Source organism: Cajanus cajan, chromosome 11 (assembly GCF_000230855.2).
Source record: "Cajanus cajan strain Asha chromosome 11, NIPB_CcT2T_4, whole genome shotgun sequence".
Classification (NCBI taxonomy): Eukaryota; Viridiplantae; Streptophyta; class Magnoliopsida; order Fabales; family Fabaceae; genus Cajanus; species Cajanus cajan.
The window spans coordinates 45759179-45786885 of NC_138527.1; the positions used below are offsets into that span (position 1 = coordinate 45759179).

At 34.6% G+C, this 27707-nt stretch overlaps 1 protein-coding gene across 1 annotated transcript in view; it reads left to right on the forward strand.

The window, feature by feature from the left end:
- TOR (target of rapamycin) overlaps positions 1-26776 on the forward strand; it is a 33980-nt gene extending 7204 nt beyond the window's left edge. Inside the window, exons 11-57 of the mRNA XM_020361528.3 lie at positions 338-490; positions 1110-1231; positions 1364-1463; positions 1542-1628; positions 1710-1840; positions 2158-2260; positions 2340-2522; positions 2607-2699; positions 4283-4318; positions 4409-4507; positions 4598-4696; positions 4790-4952; positions 6181-6305; positions 6454-6506; positions 8253-8376; positions 8477-8659; positions 9709-9861; positions 9944-10096; positions 10705-10776; positions 10956-11090; positions 11209-11270; positions 11385-11482; positions 13450-13559; positions 13631-13804; positions 13885-13950; positions 15769-15837; positions 15937-16047; positions 17521-17661; positions 17748-17876; positions 17976-18141; positions 18219-18433; positions 18542-18748; positions 19881-19994; positions 20067-20270; positions 20372-20452; positions 22333-22407; positions 22485-22551; positions 22629-22789; positions 22908-23081; positions 23197-23325; positions 23421-23504; positions 24141-24202; positions 24284-24356; positions 24444-24578; positions 25468-25641; positions 25719-25984; positions 26406-26776. Of these exons, the coding sequence (XP_020217117.1) occupies positions 338-490; positions 1110-1231; positions 1364-1463; positions 1542-1628; positions 1710-1840; positions 2158-2260; positions 2340-2522; positions 2607-2699; positions 4283-4318; positions 4409-4507; positions 4598-4696; positions 4790-4952; positions 6181-6305; positions 6454-6506; positions 8253-8376; positions 8477-8659; positions 9709-9861; positions 9944-10096; positions 10705-10776; positions 10956-11090; positions 11209-11270; positions 11385-11482; positions 13450-13559; positions 13631-13804; positions 13885-13950; positions 15769-15837; positions 15937-16047; positions 17521-17661; positions 17748-17876; positions 17976-18141; positions 18219-18433; positions 18542-18748; positions 19881-19994; positions 20067-20270; positions 20372-20452; positions 22333-22407; positions 22485-22551; positions 22629-22789; positions 22908-23081; positions 23197-23325; positions 23421-23504; positions 24141-24202; positions 24284-24356; positions 24444-24578; positions 25468-25641; positions 25719-25984; positions 26406-26424 (5733 nt within the window). The 3' untranslated portion in view covers positions 26425-26776. The remainder of the gene's footprint in view (positions 1-337; positions 491-1109; positions 1232-1363; positions 1464-1541; positions 1629-1709; positions 1841-2157; positions 2261-2339; positions 2523-2606; positions 2700-4282; positions 4319-4408; positions 4508-4597; positions 4697-4789; positions 4953-6180; positions 6306-6453; positions 6507-8252; positions 8377-8476; positions 8660-9708; positions 9862-9943; positions 10097-10704; positions 10777-10955; positions 11091-11208; positions 11271-11384; positions 11483-13449; positions 13560-13630; positions 13805-13884; positions 13951-15768; positions 15838-15936; positions 16048-17520; positions 17662-17747; positions 17877-17975; positions 18142-18218; positions 18434-18541; positions 18749-19880; positions 19995-20066; positions 20271-20371; positions 20453-22332; positions 22408-22484; positions 22552-22628; positions 22790-22907; positions 23082-23196; positions 23326-23420; positions 23505-24140; positions 24203-24283; positions 24357-24443; positions 24579-25467; positions 25642-25718; positions 25985-26405) is intronic.
- The last annotated feature ends 931 nt before the right edge of the window (positions 26777-27707 follow it).

The window sequence follows — 27707 nt, forward strand, 5'->3', positions numbered from 1 at the left end:
TGTGACTATATTGGCTTTTGATTATTAATGATGAATGTCTTTAATCTCTCTATTTATACTAGAACCGAGAGTTCTTCCCAAATAGCTCTTCTATCCATCTTTTCTGCCCCTATTTGTGGATTTAAATTATTTCTTGATGCCTTCTTTTCCTGTCCATTTGAATGATTTTTTCCTGCCTATTCACATGGTTTTTTTTGTTCATTTCTGTTTTGGTGATGATTGTGTTGTTTGTTGTTTAGGCCTTTTATTGTTCTTTGCAGGTCTTACTTTTATGTAATAATATATGATATATGATATACAATATGCTTGTTGCTAACTGATCTTTGACATTCTGCAGCTTGTGGAGAAGCTTCTTATTTCTGCTGTTGCAGATGCTGATGTTACTGTTCGGCACTCTATCTTTACTTCTCTCCATGGAGATAGAGGTTTTGACGAGTATCTGGCCCAGGCTGACAACCTAAGTGCAGTATTTGCTGCTTTAAATGATGAGGTAGAACTAGCCCAGATACTGTGTATTAGGAAGTTGCGATGCTATTTGCCTTTAAGATTTTAATTTCATGTTGTTTAAATTTGGCTCTATTGGCTGATTTGTACCTGGGCAGTTGTGTAGGATTTTTTTTAAAGCTGGTTATTGGGTTTTCTGGGGAATTTTGTTTATTGGTTTTTCTTCATTTTTTTTGCATGAATTTTGAACAATTTTGGCTTGTTGGGTTTGTTGAGTACTTTGATGTGTTTGATGGTGAAATTTTATTTTTTCCTTCATTTTTTTAAATTATAATCAGTTTTCTGATATGTGCCTATGGGCATATGGTGTAGAATTACATACATTTTGTTGAATGATTTTTTTTTTCAATAAAAGTTTCTGTTTTTATCTTCTAATCATGTGCCCATGGGCACACTTTAGAAAATCCCAATTACAATTTTGATTTACTTGGCTTATGGGCAAAAAATTCGCTTTTCATTCATTAGAAGAAGTGTGCACAGATCGGATATTCTACCTCCTTTCCCCCCTTATGAGCTGTGTTTGTGATATCATCATATTCTCTTGTATACTTGAGTAGGATCTTACATTCTGTTGACATTGGAGAGCCTAATTCGTCACTCTGCAGGATTTTGATGTTAGAGAGTATGCAATTTCTGTGGCTGGAAGGTTATCAGAAAAAAATCCTGCATATGTTCTTCCAGCTCTTCGGCGCCATCTTATACAGTTGTTAACATACTTAGAGCAGAGGTAATGTTCTAGTGTTTTTTTTTTATTGGGCGACAAAACACATATATGGAAAGATTCATTGTTATGGAGTCAATTTCAAGAATCAAAGACTTTCCTTTACATGTCCATTTTATTCTCTTGCTATGTCAGCAGTGCAGATAGCAAATGCAAAGAAGAAAGTGCGAAGTTAATTGGCTGTTTGATAAGGAATTGTGAACGGCTAATACTTCCATACATTGCTCCTATTCACAAGGTTTAACTAGTTATTGTGTTAAAGATACATTCCTGTTTTATAGCAATTGGTATCTAAGTGATTTTCTGATTATATCAGGCACTTGTGGCCAGACTTATTGATGTTAATGCCAATACTGGAACCATTAGTGGAGTTCTTGTAACTGTGGGGGATCTTGCAAGGGTGGTCAGTAAATTTCTCTCTTCTGGCTTGCTTGCCTGTTATATTTATTGTTAACCAACTTATTTGGGTTGTGGTTTTGTTTAGGGCGGTTTTGCAATGAGGCAATACGTTCCTGAACTTATGCCTTTAATTGTTGAAGCTTTGTTGGATGGAGCTGCTGTCTCCAAACGTGAAGTTGCTGTTGCTACATTAGGTCAAGTTGTGCAGAGCACGGGGTATGTACATGTTTGTTTTTGTCAGTATATAAAAAATATCACATGCCTTTTGTGTATCATTATGACTTTTTGTGGGGTTTTTTCCCACTAGTAATATGCTAAAACTGTTATAAAAAGGTACAAACTTGCAGCCATGTGCAAATTTTTACATTCAAGTTTTTTTAAATTACATATATAGTTTTGATTTATTTACATATTATTTTGATAGTCGAGAAATATTCATATGAGGAATAGAACAAGGTTTGAATAAGATTTCCAAGTGATGTACTCAAATTTTCCTGTTTTGATGTTGCTTAAATTTGTATTTGTTTTGACAGGTATGTTATAACTCCATATAATGAGTATCCACAGTTACTTGGGTTACTCTTAAAATTACTGAATGGTGAGCTAGTATGGTCAACCAGACGTGAAGTATTGAAGGTGATGATAAGAATTAAGTAAATATTTCTTTTTGATACAGGCATATACACATAATTAAATTGTAATTGGGTTTTGCCAGGTTCTTGGGATAATGGGTGCTCTGGATCCTCATTTGCATAAACGAAATCAAAAAACATTGCCAGGGCCTCATGGAGATGTTACCCGTCCTGCTAGTGATTCAAGTCAACAGATTCAGTCTATGGATGAATTTCCCACGGACCTGTGGCCTTCTTTTGCTTCATCAGACGACTATTACTCCACGGTCGCATATCAACATTCCCTGTTAATAATGTTCTAATTTTTCCCACTTGTTTTGATATTTATGATATCTTCGTTACAATTACAGGTTGCTATTAATTCTCTCATGCGTATATTGAGGGATCCATCACTTGCTAGTTACCACTTAAAGGTGGTTGGGTCTCTTATGTTCATATTCAAGGTATGCAAGCATAAAAGAGGCACTATAGTTGTTACTTTTTTCTTTCTTCCCTATTGTTTTCTGTGTGGCCTGACATACGACATATTTATAATCCTTGTGATTTGTACTCTCTGGTTTCTAAATGAATACTTCTGTTTATACAAAGAAAAAAAGAAGAAAGAGTTGTTGTATTTGTTCTGTTTAGTTTACTTATCTCCTTGCTGTACGTCAACATAATTTACATATTTTGAAGAAGTTACTAGTGATGGTTTTGGACCTGAAATTTTAAGGGGGCCTGGAGCTTGAACCTTATTTGATGAAATCTTCTAACAAAAGTTCTATACAATATTGAAGTTATTATCTTTCTGAATCCTCTCAAGTTAGTGAAAACTACCGTGATGTTAATTTTCAATCTAAGTTCTCAATAACAGAGATCCCATCACCCCTTACCGTAACTACCTAAAAAGCCATCTTAGATCACAAGCAAGTAGTACTTATATATATATATATATATATATATATATATATGAGGAGGGATTCGTTTACTACATGAGTAAATTTACCTAGACTTACTTCGTTTAATAACTCATGTTTTACATCAAATTTTAACGACCCAATCATTGAATTTAAAGTTTTTAATACATAGATCAAATCAATGTATAAAATGATTTTATGATTATCCGTTATTTGAATTAATGAAATGAAGTATTAAATGATTTTCAAATTTTTTAAAAATTTGCAAACTTGATTTATGCATTAAGAACTTTAATTTCATCAGTTGGATCGTTGAAATTTATGTAGAACATAAGTTATTAAACGGAGTAAGTCTACCTAGACTTACTCCTGGAATAAACGGATCCCTCCTATATATATATATATATATATATATATATATATATTACTTGATTACACTTTAATTTACTTTCAACTACTGTGATTACATCTTCAACATCAAAACATGTTAAAATCATTCTCTGAACAATGAAAAACAAGTTTGTTTTTACTTCCAATGTGTACTTAGATTTAGCAAGACAGGTAAAACTCCACCAAAATTCACAAGGTCACATGTTTAAAAGGCATTGCAAATTTCTTTGTTTGGAAACACCATTCAGTAGGAAAATATACTAATACAGTATAACTTTGTTTTTTGTTGGGGGTGGTACCCTCATCTGCCCTTAAAAGTGCTGATTGTGGAAGGAGCAATTGTGATGCACCAGAAACAGACAATGCAACTTTTCTATAATAATAATAGAAGTGCAAAATGAAGAATTACTACTGGGTTCTTATTCTCTTCTTCCTTGGGCAGTTTTCCCCCCATCTTTTTTTGTTTTCTCAAAAGTTCCAAATTTTTATTTAATAATTGTATTATAATGTTAAATTGTTAGAAGTGCATTTGAATAATTATATAACTATGAACCATTCTCAAGCTTTCATCTAAGATATTCAACTTTGAAAATTTGTTATCTTGGTATGAGTTTGAGTTCTGAAACTGAAGAATATCAAGTGTTTTGTTTCATTAGTTGGATGTTGTTGAATTGCAGTTAGTTCGATATGTTATTGATATTCATTGCCAATATGATTTGTATTTTTGTTTGTGAGGTCAGTCGATGGGTCTTGGCTGTGTTCCGTACTTGCCAAAGGTTAGCTCTTAGACTTTTATTTGTAACATACCTTACTTCCTATACTTAAATTTTATTTTATATCTGGCTTGCTGTGTTCCTTCCTTGTAGGTTTTGCCTGATTTTTTTCACACTGTTCGTACATGTGAAGATAATTTAAAGGACTTTATAACATGGAAACTTGGAACTCTGGTGTCTATTGTGCGCCAGGTAGATTTGATTGTCTTTAAAATATGTCTGATATTTGTATGGTTATTATTCATCTGTGCTTACTAGCTCAAGTATGATGTGGTTGTGCAGCACATTCGTAAATATTTGCAAGATTTGCTATCTTTGATATCTGAATTTTGGTCAGCATTCACTCTTCCTGCACCAGCTCGTCCTGCTCTTGGCTATCCTGTTAGTGTGCTTCTTCCCCAATTTAGGTAAAATAACCTAGGGATATTTTTTTTTGTGGTTTATGATTATTATTTATTTTATTTGATGTTGCAGGTTCTTCACCTGGTGGAACAGCTTTGCTTGGCTCTCAATGATGAATTTAGAACATATCTTCCAGCTATTCTGCCAGGTTGTATTCAGGTCCTTAGTGATGCAGAACGGTGCAATGACTACACTTATGTTCTTGATATCCTTCACACTCTAGAAGTGTTTGGTGGTTAGTAACCTTTCCTGTAGCACATTCTGTGTATTTTTATTCAAGAGAGTGCTAGCAATACCCTTTGACACACACTTTATTATTGGTTAAGGTTTATTGGAAACTATAAAATCATGATAGACTCTATAAATAAGAAGTGAGACCCACTTTTGTTTGTGATTTCCAATAAATTTCACTCAATAATAATAAGCATGTTCAAAAGTGTGTTCTTATTGTATTTCTTTATTCTATTGCTTAATCACATAAGGCCCCCTCAACTTATGGTCATCTGCAGCTTACCCCTTGTGCTTTTGATTAATGTTATCAACTTCCTTAACCATTATGGTTGTCTAAATCTCACCCTGTTACAATTTGCTATTTTGGTTTCAATTACTATTGGAATTATGCATGAATAGTTATTGATATCAGATAGTGGTGCGTAGAGGCCATATCTGAAAATGCTACAGTGGGACAACCGCTATTTTAAATATTATAAAATAAACTAAATAATTTATACTACACATATAAATACTCAATAACCAAAAAATCCAAAATTAAAGAAATTCATGATAAATAATAAGATGCAGACAACGCACACAATCACCATAAATCTAGGATCAATATAAACCTAATAATGAAGTCAAAATCAAAGATGCTGGTAAATTAATAGAAAAACATGATATTAGATAAAAAATAATGAACTGGGAAGTCTAAAGAAATAAGAACAGAAGTCAAGAAGATAAGTAATCCTGTAACTTGTGAAGGACCAGAAGTCAAAACAAATGTAGTGAATGGTCAAGGAAGAGGGGTTTCAAATCCTATTATGTTTCTGAAGCAAAACAGGCATTAAAAAATGGGGGATAAATCACAATATTACCTTCCAAACCTTAAAAATCTCTATTTCAGGGGTTAAAATGGTGCGCTGATATAGTGTGCAAAAAGCCATGGTAGCCACCATAAAAACCACCCCACTATTTGAGTCCTGCAGCAGCCTAAGGTCACTCCACCCCACTCTGCTATAGCACCCTATTGATTACTATGGGTGCGTGTGACATGCAAATGTTTGAAATAGACCTGAAATTCAGAAGAAAGAAGATTGTGGGTGCCACTACTATTGAAAACTGGTTTTATTTGTTCAATTTTGTGGGGGTAATATTGGATTAATTTACTGTGTTGAATGAAATCATAGCATAAGTAATTGTCATGGCCAGGAGTGCAGTCAGTGACAATTTTGTTCTTGGTTGTGTAGGGACTTTGGATGAGCATATGCATCTACTTCTTCCTGCTCTAATAAGATTGTTTAAAGTGGATGCTTCAGTAGACATAAGACGTGCAGGAATTAAAACTTTGACATGCTTGATCCCTCGTGTGCAGGTTGGTTACTGTGCTTGCTTTGATTCATCCTCAATTTTTAAAAGTTGACTCGTTTATGCAATATGCTGGATAGTGTGATATTTTTACTTTTACTGTTTGGTCTTTGATTGTTCTTGTCTGTTTTTTAATTTTCCCTTTTTATTATCAGGTCACTGGTCACATATCCTCTCTTGTGCATCACTTGAAGTTAGTTTTGGATGGGTGAGTATGCAAATTCTGAAATTTTAAAATCTTTATGTATGTATCAGATTGCCCTCTTAGCCATTTCAAATTCTTGTGTTGTGATAATGAAAGTTAATATTATTATTTGTTTCTGGGAAGTGATAAATGATTATTTAGAAATTTATGTCAAAACAAATAGGGAACTTTGAAGCAAAGGTTTGCAAATCCATTGAATCATTACTATTCAATATTAGTATTTTAATCAAGTGGTTGATTATGCTTGACTGAATTGCTGAGATTACCTGGCAGCTTGTTTTCCAACACTAGCAAAATGATGCAGTATGAGGAGATAATATTTATAATTAATTTTGATTTATGAAGTGATTGTAAGTTCTAACTTAGGGCTTGCAATTGATGATTTAGGGGTTTTGTTCTGGGGTGTCTATTCCCTATATGAATTATGGCTTTATCTTTTTTTCTTCTTCTTCATAATTTAGGTTTTCTTGAGTTCTACGATTGGACTGTTATAAATTTTATGTCCTTTGAGAAACCCACATTAGTCATGCTAATTCGTCTTAGGGTTGGCATATTGTTATTTAATGCTGAATACTGGGAATTTTGAGATTGTTCCTTGCTTCCTTTTTTCATTTGTTCTTGATCACCTGGCACCTGCTTATGTGATTGATACTTGCCATTGAAGCAAATTGAAATCTACTCCCTTTGTTAATTTATATAGAAAATATTTAGTGTAATTTTTTGGTCCTATAAGAAACTTAGACATCTTTTTAAGATGTATTAATTACTCATTTTCTTTTATACTTTGTTGGAGATCCCACATCAACAAGTGGTATGGGAAAATTAGAATATATAAGTTGGGTAATCTTCATCTTACAAGCAGGTTTTGTAAGGTTGATTTAGGCCTAAATTTACTCTCTTAAGATGGTATTAAAGTCTATTTTAGTGATTATTGTCAGGCTTATTGGGCCTTCTGTTATCAGAACGTTACTTATCAGATGTCCAATATTGCAAACTTTATACTCGAAATGTCTAGTTCTCAGCATTAGTGGTGTGTTAGAAATCCCCCATCGACCAGTGGTATGAAAAAATTAGAATATATAAGTGGAAACAATTTTCACCTTACAAACCAATTTTGTAAGTTGATTTAGGCCTAAATTCACTTTCTTAAGAACCCTTGATTTATTGGAACATTTTCAAGCCACCCGTAGAGATGTCCAATATTTTAAACTTCATGCTCGAGATGTCTAGTTCTTAGCGTGAGGGATGTGTGTTGGAGATTTTATATTGACTAGTTGTATGAAAAAATTAAAATATATAAGTGGTAACAATCTTCACTTTATAAGCTGGCTTTGTAAGGTTGATTTAAACCTAATCCACTTTTGTTAGAACTCTTAATTTATTGTGAAATCTATTAACGAGACACTAATTTTTTAAGCAAGTGGATGCTTCATAGGCTTTTTAACAATATATATCATTACATGTAATGTCATTGAATATAACCACTACTTAAACCATTTAATTTGGTGGGTATTTCTGGAATCAATTTAAATTTTATTGACATTATTAATTAATATTAACTAACTTAACTACTTTCATTGTTCTTCATGAATTGGTTATTTGTTTCTTATATAAAGGACCATAGGGAGTATTTTAGAATCCCATGAATAATTTGGGTTGCTCAATTTTCTCCTTTAATTCATGTTTTCATTTTTTACATTCTTCTTACCTGATCTGGTGATTCCTATCAATTGTACTTATGTCTTACAGGAAAAATGACGATCTCCGAAAGGATGCTGTTGATGCACTTTGTTGTTTGGCTCATGCACTTGGTGAGGATTTCACAATTTTTATTCCGTCAATTCACAAACTGCTGCAGAAATATCGCTTGCGGGTATTGAGTTTCTCCATCTTTATTTTTTCATTTCATTGCTATGATGTGTGTGAGATTAAATGTTTTCTTAAAAATTTCTAAAAGTTGTTTACTACTGAAGCACAAGGAATTTGAGGAAATTGAAGGGCGGTTACAGCGACGTGAACCACTTATTCTTGGGATCACAGCTTCACAAAGACTGAACAGACGGATTCCTGTTGAGGTCATTAGTGATCCTTTAGATGATGTGGAGACTGATCCTTACGAAGATGGGTCTGATGCTCACAAACTCAGAGGCCATCAGGTACCCTCTTGTGATGAACTGTAAACTTTATTGGCCTTTGTTTTTTGCCTTGGACCACTGGGAAATATAGCTACTGACTACTAAGCACACTTCCAGTGAATTTTTGAACCAAAGCTTAAACTGACCAAAGAAAGTTTGAATGTTGAAATGATAATCCCCTGATGATTGCTTGTTAGGATAACATGAAGTGGTCTGGTGAACATTAGGCTTGATAATTTTCATTTTACATATTCAAATAAAAAAAATTCAAGAACAGAATACATGGCCTAACAAGCAATGAATGGAATCCTATGTTTTGGAGCTTGTTTGAATACAAGCTAGAAGTGTTATTGTGAGCTTCTCTATTGGAAAAAAAACACTTTATGTTCAGTAGAGGAGTTCTCAAAAGTACTTTTAAAATTGTATCCAAACAGACTCTTGGTCATATTCAGATTCATTTGAGGCATATATATCACAACTGAAACTGACCACTATTGTTAATAATACCCCTGATGCAGACGAATTAGCAACATATAGGATGGATTTTTGCTGAATTCAAATTTATTCTTACCCTAAGCATTATGACCATAAAGAGTTCAAAAATGCTTTATCTCTTAAACATGGCAAGTGGGTAACAGCAAAATTATAATGCATTAGTCATTCTGTACACCACATAAAATTGTAATACGCCTTACCCCATTCACAATTTTTAAATGAAATACAAGAAAGTTCACCAAACTCTTGGTATATTCAACATTCTAAACCACAAATATTTTGCCACTTGATGTGTAAAAATATATGGATACTAGTCTTATAATAAGAAACATACAACTCATTAGGTAGAACTTTGTTTAGTTTGACTACCTTCAACACAGCATTTGTCCTGATTCTACTAACCACTATTGTCCTAATGAAGGATTTCACTTAAGAGGTTACCTTAGACTTGCTTGTTTGGAGTGTGAGGAAATGGAATCTTGAAATGAGATTTACAGATATCAGGTTCAGAGGAGTCTCAGCTCTGTAGTTTAATTTTTTATTTTTTTATTGGTGGCTTGAAAACTTCCATACAGGTTAATGATGGTCGATTACGGACAGCTGGGGAGGCTTCTCAACGAAGTACTAAGGAGGATTGGGCAGAATGGATGAGGCATTTTAGCATTCAACTTCTGAAGGAGTCTCCTTCTCCAGCCTTACGAACCTGTGCTAGGCTTGCTCAGTTGCAGGTTTCATTGGTTATTGATATTATTTATTGTGGCATTAGTGTTTTTGTATCTCATTTTCACCTCTAGTTTCTGAATTTTACAGCCTGTTGTTGGTCGAGAGTTGTTTGCAGCTGGATTTGTCAGTTGTTGGGCACAGCTGAATGAGACTAGTCAGAAACAGCTAGTTCGGAATCTAGAGATGGCGTTTTCATCTCCAAACATTCCTCCCGAAATTTTGGCCACACTTCTTAACTTGGTATATCTTCTCATCTCAGTGAATATATTAAATCTGCAAATGTGGACTTTGACATCTCTTTTATATCTTCTTCCTAAATATTATTGATTATTAGATTTGTCTTGTTATGAAATGTCAAAATTGTCAGCCAAACTTGTTGCTTCTGAATTCACAATTCTAATCATATACTCCCCCATTATTGATTTCCCTCCTAGTTATATATTGATTTCTAAGAAATGTAGAATTTCCACTGAAGATAGTTTGGTCTTCGGTCATCTGAGATGACCAATAAAGGGTCAGTAGACAAAGCAGATAAGACAGAGGGTATTATTAGAAATAAGGGGAGACCGGGAAAAGCTCTAGGTGAAACCATTAAAAAGGACATATCTTTTTAAATGACTTTTTTTTAGAGAGGAATTCAGTGTTTTGGTTCTAGAGGGATCTCTTGGTTATTAAACTAAACTTGCAATTATCTGGAAAATATTTTCTATCAAGTTTGGCTTCTTTTAAAAGAAAGGTGAAGGCTTAGACTTAATTATTGATTTTAAAGATGATGGACACAGATGAAACTATAACACTTTTCTACTTTATAGAATTTACGCTCTTGTTTTTGTTAACTGAATCTGCAGGCTGAGTTCATGGAGCATGATGAGAAACCTCTTCCTATTGACATACGCCTTCTTGGTGCTCTTGCTGAGAAGGTCCTTCTATTTTATTCTGCATTGTCCTTTGGGGTGCATGTGTGTGTAGTTCATGATGCATGCATGTCCTTGTTCAATGCATGCTGCTCTTTTAAACAACCTCTTTTACTTTGTTATATTGGACTGTTTCTTCTACTTTGCCTTATACCTTTCACATGTCACTTTTCTATGGCACACAGTGTCGGGCATTTGCAAAAGCTTTGCACTATAAAGAAATGGAATTTGAAGGAGCACATTCCAAGAAGATGGATGCTAACCCAGTTGCTGTAGTTGAAGCTCTTATTCATATAAACAACCAATTACACCAACATGAGGTTAAATTGAATAGAAATGATTTTTTTTATCAAGTTTATCATTTTGCTGGCTGCTCTTTTAGTTTTAACGTTGTTATCTGATATCTTTGCATTTCAATATAACCTTTTCTTTTTGTAGGCTGCAGTTGGAATACTAACCTATGCCCAACAGCATCTAGATTTCCAACTTAAGGAGTCATGGTACTGTGTGATATATAATTTCTAAGTTCATCATCCCTTCTTTTTTTTTTTGTACAATTCTTGTTTATATCTCCAGCAAGATCTTGAGGATAGAGACTTATAGATGTCCTTTAGGTATGAGAAACTGCAGCGGTGGGATGATGCACTCAAGGCTTATACTGCAAAGGCTTCTCAAGCAACAAGTCCACATCTTGTGTTGGATGCCACTTTAGGTCTGTAATGATAACTTTACCTTCATTTATATCTTTCTTCTTTTGAGTTATTTGAATGTTTCTCAATGAATAACACCGATTTTGGCATGGTATGGTACCCGATTATCTGTGGCTTGTGGGTGTGGAGGGTATAATTCTGGATAATCTCAATACTTATCTTTTGTAAAGGCACTAATTCAGGAAAGAATATTTCCTGTATATATTCAGATTATATTTATTAGGACGGATTCTTATCTTTTTGTATTTTCTGTCTTTCTTTTAATAAGTTTAGCCTATAAATATGGATTAGTGCTTGTAGTGGAAAAATCATCAAGTAATATACAATTTTATCTCTTTTCCAAGTTGGTAGCAAAGCTCCTAATCTTAGGTGCTCTGCTTCTGCTGCCACTCAGCTATGTTCCACTTCCACTGCTGCCCACTGTCATTAGTGCAGCCAATTGGTCTGGCAACCACACTGGGAGCAGTGTCATGTCCAGACTGGCCTGGTCCCTGAAGCTTTGTTCCAGTGCTCATTCACGTAGCTGCTGCCATTGAACTAGTTGTAGATGAGCCCCCTTTAGGGCCTGGGTAAGTTCTCCCTAGTCTTGTCCCATTTAGTGGTTGTTTGAAGGCCTGCTTTCTCCTCTTTGAATGCAACACTACTGCTTCCATTTTTCATCGTGGCTGAAGATAAGGGTTCCTCATTTCAGTCCTTGGGTTCCAATGGCTTCCCAATCTTGCTGGGCTTGGATCGACTTGATCATAAATATCTTTAGTGGGCCCCGTAGGTTTTGACTACTTCCAAAGGGCATATGATCTGAATCATGTTGAAGGGAATGATCCATCCAAAACTAACCCAATGTTTGAAGACAAGATTTTTAATACTAAGCAAGGAAGTCTCTTGGTATTTTTGGATGAGTTGGATAAGTATCAGAGTTTGAAGATGACATGCAACACTGACTCTGCTACATTGATAGTGTTCATTGAGAGGGTGAGCATTTTTATGTTTCTCTTCGGCCTGTATTCTGAATACGGTCCTATTCAGGTTCGAATTTTGGCAAAAAAATCTTCCTTCTCTATTAGAGGTATTCTATACTGTGTGGGGTGAAGTCAGTAGTGTTTGATGAAAACACTCCTATTGAAGGATGAACCTTAGTCTTTAGAAAAGGTCCAATTATAGGGTTGTCTTCTTCTGGTGTCCATGAAGTCTAACAGTGAGGATTGCTACACTCTCCCTAAAAGGTTAGGCCTACTAAGGAGAAATGTTATAAACTTAAAGGAAACAAAAAGGTTCTTGAGCGCATCACACAAAGGTATGTCAATCGACAACATCTGACTTGGATATTGTGGTAGAAAACCTGTTGGTACCTTAACCCTAAACAAGGTACAAACACTTGGTAAAGCAGAGTTTGATCGCCTGCTGGCTCTTATTGCGAAGAAGCTGTCTTACCTGCTACTATGATAAATAGGTTATTTTCTTGTGTTTTGAATGGTATTTATCAAAGGAGTTGGCCATTGACATTTATCAATGAAAAATAGCCACAACTTACATCCCTTTGGGACTCCCCACATCGAGATTCCAAGAACATGTTAGCAAGTTGGGAATGATTGACATTCATTCACCAACTTGAGGGGAGTGTTGTAAATAGGCATTGATTTAGGATGGAACATTTCCTGTTTATATTCAGATTATATCTGTTACAGTAATGCCCTGTGTAGGTTATCCAATGAATATAAAGGTATATAAACACTCATGCCCCTAATAGAAATGGCTGGAGGTTTCCTTGTTTTAGTAAAATAATGTCAAATGTTGCATTCCCTAGTTCTCTTTCCATTATTTTCTTATTACGGTTACTATTTAATATAGAACACATTTCTGTGCTTTCAAGTATGGATTTTCCTGCTACAATCTTAGAAGTTTAGATTTACAATTTAGGATTATTTTTTTACATGCATGGGAATGTTTGAGCCTGGATCTTGCTTTGCAGGTAGAATGAGATGCCTTGCTGCATTGGCTCAATGGGATGAGTTAAATATCCTCTGTAAAGAATTTTGGACCCCAGCCGAGCCAGCTGCTCGTCTTGAAATGGCACCAATGGTTGGTTTTATACTCATGTCATGTGTGATGGATATTTTCCCTGCATGTGCTCAGTGTGTATGTATTTTTAGGCTGCAAGTGCTGCTTGGAACATGGGAGAATGGGACCAAATGGCAGAATATGTGTCTCGATTGGATGATGGTGATGAAACAAAACTTCGAGGTTTGGGGAATACTGCTTCCAGTAGTGATGGAAGTAGTAGTGGTACCTTCTTCAGGGCTGTTCTATTAGTTCGCAGGGGAAAGGTACTTGTTTTGCTTCAAATATCAACTACACTTGGTTTTATTATTCAATTGTACTTATTGCTATTCTAATCTATTGGCAGTATGATGAAGCACGTGAGTATGTTGAAAGAGCTAGAAAATGTCTGGCAACAGAGCTTGCAGCTCTGGTGAGTTTGTTTTATAAACTTTTCTTATTGGTTTTATTCTTCATTGATGTTTTGAATTTATTGTGTAGCTGCATTGAGTACTATGTTTTTGGGAATGGGGTAAAGAAGTTTTGCAATTTCTTTCCATGCTGTACCAGTATTTAATCATGTGCTGGACATTCACCATATGCACGTGACATTGTTAAGTATATGTTCATCATCTTCACGTTGCTTTACGTTAATGTAATCACATCTTGAGAGTGCATTTGATAGTATGACCTTTAAACCAGCCCTGCATTTGATATTTGTTTAGAAAATTGAGAAAAATTAAAAACCCTTCCTGAGCCTTCTATTAACAACATAAGCTTGAGATGAGTTGACCCATGACACAAAGGTACCTAAGCTTTTTATGGTGACATCTTTTACTGTTTATGATCATTATTTGAATAATGTTGTCTTGTATGCCTATAGATATCCTTAAATTTCAATGAAAATGATTTTTATAGCCTTTTCTGCATGGCTTCCTTTAAAAACATTTTATTGCCTACTGTCATCTTTTTGTAGTTTCTGGAGGTGTTTGATAGTCCACTTTAAATCAGCAAAAGCTAAAATTAGCTTTTGCACAAGTTAATTTGTAGAAACTCTCTCATATTAGCTTTTCCAAATTATGTTTTTTAACTTGCATGTATGCTAGTTTTAAGCAGAAATTTGTTTCATTTTTTTTTATATTTTCTTCTAAAAATGCTTATGCAGAAGTTTATTTAAAATAACCCTCAGTTTATGATTATGTATTTTAATTCTGTTATCAAAGCTTGTCTTTGGGATTTATATTTGATATTCTGTTTTATCTATTTTACGGAGTTGGTTGAGGTTGAGGGAGATGATGATAATAAATATAGGCTACTCCCTCCGTTTTTTATTCATAGTCGTTTAAGGTTTTGCACGGGACTTAAGAAAATGATTGAATTTTTAGTTTTCAAAAATATTTATTACTTACTTTCCTATTCTACCCTCTATTTTTTTTTATAGTATTTCACTGGAAACATATTATCCTTTTAAATGCAACATTAACTTCACATAAGTGGTTAAAGAAAAAATAGGTAGATATTAGAAATAAATAGACACATTGTTCAGTAAACATACATTAATTATCAAGGATAAAAAAGAGAAAAAAAATTAATAAGTCATTGATTTTAGTAAAATGACAATGAAAAAAAAACGACAAATTCTGACAAAACGACTATGAATAAAAAATGGAGGGAGTAGTTTGTAAGGGAGAGGAACTTTTGGTGATTTTCTTTTGAATTGTATTTTAGAGTTGTTGCTGTGGGAGAGGGACTGTAGATTAATCTGCCAATCTTTTTCTTTTTCTTTCTTTTTGAAATAATAAAACCCAACCGTTCTTGGGCATTCATCAGTGTTCGATTTATATTTTCAAAAATTTAGTCTTTAAGAAAAACAAACACTCACACCAAGCTCCTGCCTCACCACTTGCATCGACACACTAGATGACCTAGGACCACAAGACAGAAGAGGATAAGAAAACATCTCTCAACTGTTTCTGTTATTTTTTGTAACCATTTTCAAAACTTGATAGATTTTGGATAACATATTGGTTGTTGAGTACCATGGAAGGAAATCAAACATGAGAAGGGAACCAAACAGGTCCTCCTCGTGTAGTTCTCATGACGTAGGCTATGATTGATTTCATTTGACTAGACCAATGGATTTGAAAAAATGTGCGTTGAATGTGTATGAACCACAACATAAACACACGTAATTGTTACTTTTATTTCATTTGCTTTCAAAGAAGTTTGTATATAATTTTTTTACTTCCAGGTTTTAGAGAGTTATGAGCGTGCTTACAGCAATATGGTTCGTGTTCAGCAACTATCAGAACTAGAAGAGGTTAAGCTCTAATATATTCAGACGCATTACTTTCAATTCCTGTCCTTTACTCAATGTTATTGTAATGAATATAAATTGGGAATATCTTCTCTTTACCAGGTTATTGATTACCGTACACTTCCTATTGGAGACCGAGTAGCAGAAGAGCGGCGGGCTCTTATTCGCAATATGTGGACTCAGCGTATACAAGGAGCCAAAAGCAATGTTGAGGTAGACAGATTTCCCTACTTAAAATGTATATGTATGCTTAAACATTATGATTGATTTGTGAATCATTGTTTATTCAAAAACAATGGGAATTGTTTATGCAAGGTGCATAATCCTCTTGTGCCCTAAAAGCCCTAACGGTGGCTGTTTTGTTGAATTGTGTGTCAACTTGTGAAGATTGGTCTTGATTGATATGCCTTGCATATGTTCAAAGTTTTAATGCTGCAGAAAGGGGTGTGAGAAAGATGAAACTATTTTGGAACAACAATACATGCTAATTTTCATTTCATCTTAAGAGCTGGACATGATTGTCACAATCTTTTTTTAATAGTTAATTATTGTTAAGCTATAGTACTTTGATGTTGAGGTTTTGTCATATTGTTTATTAGTGCTATCAAATTCACACGGTTGGACCCACAAACAATGGTTGTGTGCAATTCAACTAATAAATGTTAACTGGCTGTTCCTTTGTTTAATATTCAGTACTATGAATGTTCTATTACTTCCTACTTTTCATTCAGGAGAGAGATGTGAATATCATGTGTTTGAACCTAGGCCAACCCAAGAAAACACAATAATGGTATAGCTGGTTGCAGAGTGGTCACTGCATTGAAGATAGTAGATACAATGCAGATAACTTCTATTACACACATAATAGACGCTCAAAACTGAAAAAAGTTCTAAAAGATTAAAAATTTATCATTAATACTCGAAACTCCAAATTCTTCCTTGAACAATAAGTCAATAATAATGAAAGGATTATCAAATTAAAGGTGGGTTGGCCAGGGATGAATGAAATAAAGACTAAAAAACAGGTAGTGCTGCTAGAAGTTTGCTGAAACTGATGTAACCTTCTCAGAACTTGCTGCAAAAGGGGGGGGGGGGTGGATGGGATGAAACCAAACCAAGGAAGGGAACTTGCATTCATGAGGACAGAAGACCACAGCATCCCTATGATTCTAATTTATTTATTATTATTTTTTTTACAGAAAGAAGAGGTTATCAGTCCTAATTATTTGCCTGTGTGCTATGAATGTTGGGAGACCAAAACTCCCTCAATCAATGGAAGTGGCTGGGTTTAAGGGAGAGTAAAATGGAGATTTTTTTAGTTTAAGAGATTGCAAAACAGAGATGAGCAGATTTTTTTAGTTTAAGAGAGGATTAAGCTTTGAAACAGATATTCCATTAAAAAGAGATATTCAAATTTTGTAGCATGCAGCTGGAATAAACCTTATAGCCACTGTGATGTTATATGAATTCTGGAGTGCCGGAGGGATGCAATGCAATGCTATGCTGTGATACTGCTGCTATTTTCGTGATTGTCATATTTGGATTTTCAATATTGAATATTCAGTTTTAAATCTCTCAACAAAATTCATGTCGAGCTCTTGCAAACTGAAGTTTATACTTGTAATTAAAATTTTGCATAATTAGGCTTGGTTTTCCTTCCTCTAATGCTATTTTGCTTGTTTGTAGGTTTGGCAGGCACTCTTGGCTGTTAGAGCACTTGTGCTGCCACCTGTGGAAGACATTGAAACCTGGCTCAAATTTGCCTCTCTTTGCAGAAAAAGTGGGCGTATTAGCCAAGCAAAATCTACTTTAGTTAAACTTCTACAGGTGCTGTGTACCTGGTCTAAGTAGTTTGCTGTCTCATTAATTTTCATTCTTGTGTACCCAACTGAAGTTATTCTTCTTTCTATCAGTATGATCCTGAAAAATCTCCTGAAAATGTACGATACCATGGCCATCCTGAAGTAATGCTGGCATACTTGAAGTACCAGTGGTCACTTGGGGAGGATTCAAAGCGCAGGGAAGCATTTATTAGGCTTCAGGTACTATATCTTTTATATATGTTCAGGTGTAGATAGAGAATATCTGGACTTGCTTATTTATCACCAAATCCAATCATCTGCCTGCTTTACTTGATCTAGAATTTGGCTATGGAACTTTCAAGTGCACCCAACATTCAACCAGTTACATCATCAAGCTTTACAAGTGGTTTGAATCCTGGTGTTCCTCTCCTTGCTCGTGTTTATCGAAATCTTGGCTCTTGGCAGTGGTCACTTTCTCCTGGGCTGGTCGATGAATCCATAAAAGGTTTAGTTGTCATACTATTGAACTTAAAGATAAAATGATGTTGGCCAATTTTTTTAATTTAATTTCAAATTTTGTAGATATTCTTAATGCATTCACAAAGGCTACTCAATATGCCAATAAGTGGGCCAAAGCTTGGCATAAATGGGCATTATTCAACACAGCGGTGATGTCTCATTACACTTTAAGAGGTTTCCCCGATGTTGCAGCACAATTTGTTGCTGCAGCTGTCACTGGATACTTTCATTCTATTGCATGTGCGGCAAATTCCAAAGGTGTTGATGATAGTTTACAGGTAAGCTACAATTTCTGTTATATTTTGCAACTTACCTTTTTGTTATCCAATTGGAATATGTTAGTCCTTTTCCTTTGAATCTTAAAATTGCTGTTGCATTTGCTGTAGGATATTCTTCGACTTCTGACCTTATGGTTCAACCATGGAGCTACAGCAGAAGTACAAATGGCACTAAAGAAAGGATTTTCTCTAGTTAATATCAATACTTGGCTAGTAGTTCTGCCTCAGATAATTGCCAGGATACACTCTAATAACCATGCTGTAAGAGAGTTGATACAGTCACTTTTGGTTCGGATTGGGCAAAACCATCCACAGGTATGTGACTGATATTGTGGAACTTGGACATGTTTCCATTTATGAATTTTTTGAAAGTATCATTCTGTAAATGTTCACTTTGTAAAATTGAAGATATTGTGATTCTGTGGAAGCAACAAGTTTTTTTTCTTCATGTTTTGATGAATTTCAGTTTTTGTTTGGCTATCTTTATATGATTTTTTCCCCTAGTATGACTAGAGAGAGTTAGGGAGGGTACTTAATCCCACATTGGTTTGCTCCTTGTATAGCCGCAAATAGTATCAATTATCTTGTATGATGGCAAGTTTAATACTGTGCTTGCTGCAGATTCTATTGTTTAACTCTTGACAGTTGACATGCTCATCTTTTTTCTACTCAAATAATAATTTAAGGCATTTAAATTTTCCCTATTTGAGAATTATTTTCTTGTTTAACTTGGTATGAATTATGTCTATGGTGAATGTAATTTTACCCAACTCAATTCTGCAATACTTAGTGAATGAAGTACTCTTCAATGAATCTTTTGCTGGAGGTGGATTATAGATTCAAAAGAAATTATGTTGCACGAAAGTGTTTCTTAAATGAGAGGGTTTATTGGGATTGTAATTACTCTATATATTTGATTTTCTTAACTGCTTATCTCATTTAATTTATACTTTTCATCTTTATATGAATTTTAATATTTTTTTTACAAGAAATTACCAAATAGTTCAAAAGGACCTTCTATCACAATATAAATTATTTATTATAAATTTTAATACAATTTCTATTTTTAAAATATTTATTTATTATTATTTTCATTATAACAATCTATATATTCAATAATATTTATTTATTGTAAATTTTAGTTATATAAAAATAAACATATATCCTGTGCATTGTACATACAAGACTATTAGTATTAAAAAAAGCAGATGAAAGAGATGTTGATTAGCCGATTAGTTTGCAAGATGAGAACTAACTTTAATTGGTTCTATAATCTGGTGTCTGCAGTGTGGTAGTGACTTGATTTTGTCCGTTTCCTTTGTTGTTATTTTTACTTGATATAATATTTCTGCTACTTCTCAGCAAGTAGCGTGTGACTGACTTACTTAATGCTTCTTATTGAATTGTTGGCCATGTGACTGTTATTTATGTTTGATTTCTTCTGTAGGCTCTCATGTATCCTTTGCTTGTGGCCTGTAAATCTATAAGCAACTTACGCAAAGCTGCAGCTCAGGAAGTTGTTGACAAAGTTCGGCAGCATAGTGGTGTACTAGTGGATCAGGTTTGATAATAATCTATCTGAAGGTTATTCTTTTAGACTTCTGCCATGTTAATATGCTGGTTTTGTTTGCAGGCACAACTTGTATCAAAGGAACTGATCAGGGTTGCTATTCTTTGGCATGAAATGTGGCATGAAGCATTGGAAGAAGCTAGCCGTTTGTATTTTGGTGAGCATAATATTGAAGGGATGCTAAAGGTGTTGGAGCCACTACATGAAATGCTTGAAGAAGGAGCAATGAAAAACAACGTCACCATAAAAGAGAGAATATTTATTGAGGTGTGTTATAATCTTGTTTTGTTTCTTTGTTTGTTTATGCCATTATTATAATATATTGTCAATTTTTTTTATTTTAATTTGTCAATACCTTGTTATTTCAGGCCTATCGACAAGAATTATTAGAGGCTTATGAGTGCTGTATGAATTATAAGAGAACTGGGAAAGATGCCGAGCTGACCCAGGTATCAAAATTGTAGCAAATTACTTGTTATGAAGGCCATTCCGACAAATAAATGTTGTGGAGCCTATTATTCATAACTGATGTGGTTCATACAGTTTTCAGCCAGTTTCTATCAATTGCTTATCCTAACAATAACTTGGAGAAAAACATCTGTCAATTGATCATTTGAATGGATGGAGCTAGAGCTGATGTTTCCTTATAAGATCGTTTTTCAAATGAAATGGCAATCTATATGAGTATGGTTGAAGTCATAGTATCCCAAATAAATGTCATCTATGAATCTCTAGAAATCTGTATTTTTTGAGTCACGTAAGTTAGTGGCTGAAGCCATGGCTTGAACCTTTCACTGTTTCTTACTTTTCTAGAAAATCAATTAACCACTGGAAATGCAGTTCCCATAAATGAGAAATGGATCTCTATTAGTCTGCCCTAAACCCTAAACTTAGTATGACTTTTATCTTCATACAATATCCTTCATTGCATGAAATGCTTCAAGGAGGATTGAATTGAATATTGGTAGTAGCAGCTGCATGATAGCAAAAAAGATTGAAGCAAAAGTGACAGGAATGATGTTCCTCTATTGTATTGGTCTTTGAAAGATAGATTTTTTTTAGGAATCCTATTTGAGATAGGTAGGAACACTTTGGGTGGCAAAACTTTCATTCCAAGTATTTAACACAGTTGACTGCTGATTAAGTTAGAACAATTTCTTACTAGTTGATCCACGTGCCTGTCGGTTTTTAAAAAATGGAACTGCTAAGAAATATTTCTTAGGATTTGATTTTAGGGCCTAATTCAACCCTACAAAACTAGTTTGTAAGGTGAGGACTTCCCAAGTTTTATATGCTCTATTTTTCCATATATCTGATCAATGCGAGACTAAATCACCACCCTTGAAGTTGCAATTAAGGCACCGCCAAAGATGCCACAACAAAGGCAGGCTAGGGGTGACTGGCTGATTGCAATTTAGTTGGCTATACAATGCTCCCCCTAACGCCTAGGGCTACCGCCTTAGAGTGTGGCAAATGCAAGTTGCCCCAACAATGGATCTAGGGTATAGACTCTAATAATATTTTAGAATGTGAGTGTGGACCTAATTTGACCCAATAAAATCTACTTATATGGTAAGGGTTATCCTCTACTTATATATAAACTACTTTGGCTTTACTACTAGTCAGTGTGAAATCTTTAACACGCTTCTCTCATGTCAAGGACTAGATATCTTGAGCATGAAGTTTGCAGAATTGAACATTTGCAAGTGATTTGATAATGACTCAATAGCGGGTGGCTCGATAGATCTAACAATAATCGCTAGGATAAACTTTAATACCAATCATATAATTTGGTTTTAGGGCATAACTAAACTACATAAAATCGGTTTGTTAGGTAAGGGTTGCCCCCCCCCCCCCCCCCCCTTATATAAACTACTTTGCTTTATCACTAGTCGATGTGAGATCTTCAACACACTCACTTCACTAGACATCTCGAACATGAAGTTTGAAAGGCTGAATATGTGGGTAGTTTGATAACAGCCTGATAAGCCTGACCACAACTACTAGAATAGACTCTGATACCATCATATTATTTGGTTTTAGAGCTTAATTCAGCCTCTACAAAACCGGTTTGTAAGATGAAGATTTTCTAAGCTTTATAAACTCTATTTTATCCTATCTTTGATCAATATGGAACTAAACCTCCACTCTTGATGTTACATTTAAGGCAGCTCACAACTATGACTGGCTAAGGGTGACCACAATTATGGTGGCTTTTCAAGAATATTTCATTCTTAAATAACCTAGAAATGCTGGATTTAAAAAAAGTAAATCATTTAAGTATCATTTTCCTTTCTTGGAGCTAGTTTTCTAATAATTTCTTTATCAGGCATGGGACATCTATTACCATGTATTCAGAAAGATAGATAAGCAACTTCAAAGCCTTACAACTTTAGACTTGGAGGTAAGAGTAATAATGTTTTTTCTTTCATCTGTTTTGTCATTGTTATGGGCATTAAGTTTTATGCATATTCTTTGTAGTCTGTTTCTCCAGAATTGCTAGAATGCCGCAATTTGGAGCTTGCTGTTCCCGGGACATACCGTGCTGGTAAATTAATTTCGTTACTTGATGCTGAATTAGATTTAATCCTTTAGTCTACTAATACTTCCATATCCTTAATTCAGATGCACCAGTGGTTACAATTGCATCATTTGCACGCCAACTTGTTGTCATAACATCTAAGCAACGACCTAGGAAGTTAACCATTCATGGTAGTGATGGTGATGATTATGCCTTCTTATTGAAGGGACATGAGGATTTACGCCAGGATGAACGAGTCATGCAGGTATTTCCTTTTTACTGGGTTTCTTTGGTCATGTTGTCTATATATTTGGCATATGGTAAATTTTCCCTAGGTTCGTTCATCTTGACAAATTACTAAGCACTGTCATTATTTTTTCTAGCTTTTCGGCTTGGTGAATACTCTGCTTGAGAATTCTCCCAAAACAGCAGAGAAAGATCTATCTATTGAACGATATGCTGTAATCCCCTTGTCACCTAACAGTGGTTTAATTGAATGGGTCCCAAATTGTGATACCTTGCATCATCTTATTCGTGAGTATAGAGATGCTAGAAAGGTCAGTAAGAATGCTCATTTACGAATGATTGGGTTTAAATATAGTAATAGTTAACTCATAATATGATTATTTTTCTTGACTTAAGTTGCTTGACTGTTTTATCCTTGTTGTACAGATCACCTTGAATCAGGAACACAAATGCATGCTCAGTTTTGCACCTGATTATGATCATTTGCCTCTTATAGCTAAAGTGGAGGTGTTTGAACATGCTTTGAACAATACTGAAGGAAATGACCTAGCTAGGGTATGTGATGTTTGAATAAATTTGACTTGGTAATTGGTATATGGCTTTCTATAACATAATACTTACCCTGATTTTTGCAACATTCCAACTCCTAGGTGCTTTGGTTGAAAAGTCGAACATCTGAGATATGGCTTGAAAGGAGGACAAACTATACAAGGAGTCTGGCAGTTATGAGCATGGTTTGTTCTTGCTATTCACAAGCTGTTATCTACTTGCCAGTTGACACATTTTTTATATACTGTATAATCCACCAAGTTCCAACGTTCAAGGAGGACTGCAAAACATATGCCTTTCAGATGTTCTTAATATATGAAGTTCTGGTTTTATTGTAGTTTGAAAACATTTATTAAAGGTCCCTTCAAGTAGCTTTTCTAAACCTTCGACATGACAATTCAGCTGGGAAAGGTGGACATGTGCTTTGTATGCTGGTGAAAATTTTGACCATCAGTTCATGGCCTTTTGTTTTTGAGCCGGTCCAACCACTATTGTGAACATATTTTTTCTACTCAATTGTTGAAATGATCTTTTGATTTTGCACAAGTTTCCTACCATTGAAATTGATCTGTTCTTAAATTTTTAACATGTTTTGCTATTTTAATTTTCTGCCTACTTTATACATCCTTCCATGACCAATGTAAATCAGATTGCAACTTCCAATTTCTGGTATCAAAGTTTTTCCATTTTATTACATTTTGCACATGATATTCTGGCAATAGTATCCAGAATGAGTTGCCAATTGCAATTGTGTTTCCCTGTTCTTGTTATTGTTTAACTATTGTATAATGTGAGCTAAACTAGTGGTTGGGTTTTGCTAGGTTGGTTACCTTCTTGGTTTAGGCGATCGCCATCCGAGCAATCTTATGTTACACCGGTTTAGGTAGCTTATCATAAAGAAAGCTTAGCTATATTGGCATTAATTATATTTTTTCAATCCTCTAATATTTGTGATGTGCTGCAGTGGGAAGATTTTACACATAGATTTTGGAGACTGTTTTGAAGCATCGATGAACCGTGAGAAATTTCCAGAGAAGGTGCGCCCAAACACTAACTATTCTGAAGTTTGAATGATGGCGATTATGGATATTTTATTGTATCTTACCTTCTAAGTTATAATTCAGGTTCCATTTCGCTTGACAAGAATGCTTGTGAAAGCCATGGAAGTTAGTGGTATTGAGGGAAACTTCCGCTCAACTTGCGAAAATGTTATGCAAGTTCTACGAACAAATAAAGATAGTGTTATGGCCATGATGGAGGTATATATACATGGCTTACATCCCACCAACCTCTTTAGTTATTCTCAGTTGATGAAATTCTAAATGTCGAATGCCATTTTCTTGGTAATGGGAGAATTTCAGATGCTACATTGAAGTTTGAAACTATTTTTTAACTTGTGAAAATTTTTTGTCCCTGCCGATGTGGCAGTGTGGGTTAGAATTGCCATATCAAATTTAATGGCAATAAAAAAAAAATGTATAAAAAATATTGCCTTGTTTGTTATTTGTTTTTAATTTTATTATTTAGTTCATAAAATCTTAATTGAGGAGTAGATGAATAATTAGGCTATCATCTCATTTGGTACAAGTAATACGAGGTTTAGAACTACTTGTTTTGATTTTCTTATATGGGTACCAGGTAGTAGGTAATTGACTGAAATTGTTCGTGTATGAAGAATTATTAAGGAAAACTGTTAGATTTATCAAAGCGTTGGCCCTTAATTAATGGCTTGATTTCTAGCATAGACACCTTTGTGGGTGAGAAGCAAAGTATATTTTAACGTAAGGCCTTTCTTCATTTCTTTCCTTTCTCATGCAAACCCAAAAGAACAGAGAAGTGGTAGAAATTTTTCTTTTAAATTTCAGATTTTTTCTTTTGTAACGTCGCAAAGATATTAGACAAGCATATACTAAAGACTATATGATATGGCAAAGAAAGAATTAGGTCTAGATGAACAATTATGAAGATTTGTTAAAGGTTAAAAAAGACTGGTTACAATATTATGTTGGTTCTCTTGAAAGAACACTTCTCTAACTACAGATGTTAAATTGGGTCACATGAGGATTATTTCTCTGAATCATCTTATGTTGCTAGTTGTGATTATTTTTTTTAATATATATGTTGATTCTTTCTTCTTTCTGTGTTCAGGCCTTTGTACATGATCCTCTCATAAATTGGCGTCTTTTTAACTTCAATGAAGTTCCACAAATGTCTATGCTTACCAGCAATCATGTGCCTCCTGTTGTAAATACTGAGGAATCTGCCCCAAATAGAGAGCTTCCCCACCCTCAGCGTGGTGCCCGTGAAAGAGAACTTCTACAGGTATCTTCATTCTGTATTATTTTGTTGCTTGCTTTTGATTAATGATGCTCATTTTATCTACCTACCTTTGCATATAGGCTGTTAACCAACTTGGTGATGCTAATGAGGTTCTGAATGAACGTGCCGTGGTTGTCATGGCTCGCATGAGTAATAAGCTTACAGGGCGGGATTTTTCAACTTGTTCTTCAGTATCAAATAGCTCCCTTCAGCATGCTGTGGACCATAGCAGCTTAATTTCTGGAGACACTCGTGAAGTTGATCATGCTTTATCTGTTAAACTGCAAGTTCAAAAGTTAATTATCCAAGCTTCCTCACATGAAAATTTGTGCCAAAATTACGTAGGGTATGGTTTCTAAACTAAATATTTTTCTTTGATTAAACATCTACACAGGCAGAGTTGTGGTAAATGGGCTTGGCAATATTTCTCTCCCTCCTTTATTTTCTCTTTTAGATGAGATAAAAAGAAACTTCCATGATTTGGTATTAGAGTCTATGACCGTTTGGTCTAGAGTTTGATCCTTTCCACCCCCATTCTTCAAATAAATAAATAAAATATTATAAGCACATGGGTAGGTTGTGCATTATCCATGATTCAAGTCCAAAGGACTCGTGTGATGTTTTAAAATTTTGATATAAAACCATTCATGTGTCGTTGCCTAACTGCTTAAGCTTTTGAAATAGTTGCTTCATGACATAATGAATCTATCATGTCTTGGCGAATTATGACATCTATATTTCTGTATTTTTTGTCTCCCTTTTTACAGGTGGTGCCCTTTCTGGTAAATCTCAAGGGAGCAGTAAATATTGTATATAATCTGTACATAGTTTAATTCAAGTCCATTTTGCCCCTCTTTCCCTTTCTTTCTCTTACCTAGCATCTTTAATTTGTGTATATGTACAGTCATTTGTCTCCTGACACAGCAATGAAAAAATTGAACTATAGCACATATTTGTCCTTGTAGTTCAAACTACATTTTAACCTGGTCTTTGTAAATATCATCTTTCCATTAGGGAGTGTGTTTGGGTGTGTTGTAATATATGTGGAATTAATATCCCTAAAAGATGAACTTGGAATTGGGTCATAGTTGTGTCAAGGCATTTTTTGACCTGATATATCAGATGAGACAGTCATAAATAGCTATTGTTAATTAAAATACAACGCAGTAAAGCCACACATGTTTACACTGGAGCTTAATCCGATGATGGAAGCGATTTGTGGATTTTAAGTTTGAGTTTCTCTCTAAAGCATTTCAATTTCCTTTGATTGTAAATATTATGAACTAAAGTCTAAATTAATCAGGAATATAGTGATCCAAACTTCGTTTAATCTTATATAAAAGATTAGTACAAGCAGCTTGAAATTTAATGTTGCAGACGATATTTAAATCTGCCTGATTAGGAACATGTCTTCAATATGTGATACGTTTTTGAAAACTTGGTTATTAATATTTACAAATTTTGTTAGATAATGACGCTAAAAAAATAGAACGGTGGGTGAGATTTTATAATGTATTTGCTGAAAAATTAAAAAGAAAGATAATATGATGAATTATGTCTTAAAGGTAAAATCAGCCAGTTAAGTCCAAAAAAAAATACGAATTCTAGGGTGCTCCACTTCATGTAGTCTAACGTGAACCAAAAATAATGATCATCATATTAATTTAGCTTTCAACAATTATAATGCACCCTTTCACGCATGAACTGTTTCTTTTTTCCTTTCAATCTCACCATCAGGAACCGTCACCCTTACCTTGGCTGTCTCTCACCTTTCTGACTAAGGCAGCAATTTTGTCTCTCTAAACCTAACAGTTTGGGTTTTATTCTTCCCTCCCCCACTCAAACAAAATCACCATGCTTTCATTTCCCCTTTCCCAAATTTCTCACTGAAAATGCCAAACATCGTTTTCAAATGAAAACTTCCCTCAGTATAAGGTTAGCATGGTGGTAGGAAAAGATTCCATTGGTTAAGGAAATTGTATCACCTGAGTCAAAAGCAATCACACTCATCTCCCAAAAGCTGAAAGTGAACAGCTGCAGATTCCTATTCTGCCCTTCTGCTGTTGTGT